This window comes from Penaeus monodon, chromosome 20 (genome assembly GCF_015228065.2).
Source record: "Penaeus monodon isolate SGIC_2016 chromosome 20, NSTDA_Pmon_1, whole genome shotgun sequence".
Classification (NCBI taxonomy): domain Eukaryota; kingdom Metazoa; phylum Arthropoda; class Malacostraca; order Decapoda; family Penaeidae; genus Penaeus; species Penaeus monodon.
The window spans coordinates 44,137,727-44,138,617 of record NC_051405.1 but is presented as its reverse complement, the minus strand read 5'-3'; the positions used below and the strand labels follow the sequence as shown (position 1 = coordinate 44,138,617).

At 33.1% G+C, this 891-nt stretch overlaps 1 protein-coding gene across 1 annotated transcript in view; it reads left to right on the top strand.

Moving 5' to 3' along the window:
* The window catches only part of LOC119586007 (DNA replication complex GINS protein PSF3-like), a 13,396-nt gene that overhangs the window by 10,118 nt on the left and 2,387 nt on the right, over nt 1-891 (top strand). The window contains exons 4-5 of the mRNA XM_037934719.1: nt 635-699; nt 816-859. Coding sequence (XP_037790647.1) covers nt 635-699; nt 816-859 — 109 coding nt within the window. The remainder of the gene's footprint in view (nt 1-634; nt 700-815; nt 860-891) is intronic.

Sequence of the window (891 nt, the reverse complement as noted above, 5' to 3'; positions counted from 1 at the left end):
GAATCCTTAAACAAATAGTATGAGAACGGCTTTGTATGCGCTTGCCGTCACTTATCCTTTGCAAACACAATTATTTTGATTGTTCACTTAATGATAAGTAAAACTCTGTGAGCACTTATTACCATATAATTCATTTAGGCGTTAATCCATACTTGTCAAGTGGAATATTAACAAATGCTAAGGAAATTAGATTAAGTATTGTTTGCAGGTAATATTGGTATCACGTGAAAATTATAATTTGTTTGAATATGTCATTATTTTGCTGTAAGATCTATCAAAATCTGAGAAGAAACGTGGCAAAAGCATCTCCTTAAACACCGTTATTAGGGTTTATAATTAAGACCATATATGTGTTTAGGGTTCCAAGTCCTCAGAATTAGATTTGATGGGGCAGTTAATATATATATATTTTTGAATATATTGAGTACCTATAGCAGTTATTTAAAAGAGCAGTAATATTGTTCACCAGAAAAGTTTCAATCTGGGGTGATAACATTTTGGGGAAATATTTTTTTGAAAATCCTGAATTAACAGGTTGGAAGAGGAAGAATAGGATTGTCAAAATATATAAATACATGCCATATTTTTTGGCAAATGTACAGAAGGTCAAGTTAAATCTACCGTCTCTTACCAGAGATACACTTCAGAAACTCAGGTATTTGCTATAACCTGTGCACCTATGGCAACATGTGTATTATGGTAAGATAGACCCTTTAGACCTCCCTGGCTATTTGTTGTCAATTAAGGAACGAGTCCAAGCTGTATCTCACAAGAATATACATGGAAATTTGATGGCATTTGTGCTAAACTCACAGTGATAACAAGACTTACTCTTGCTCTTGTGAAGGACTCTTGAGATGTAAAGTCCAAATCCTTGTAGTATAACTAAAA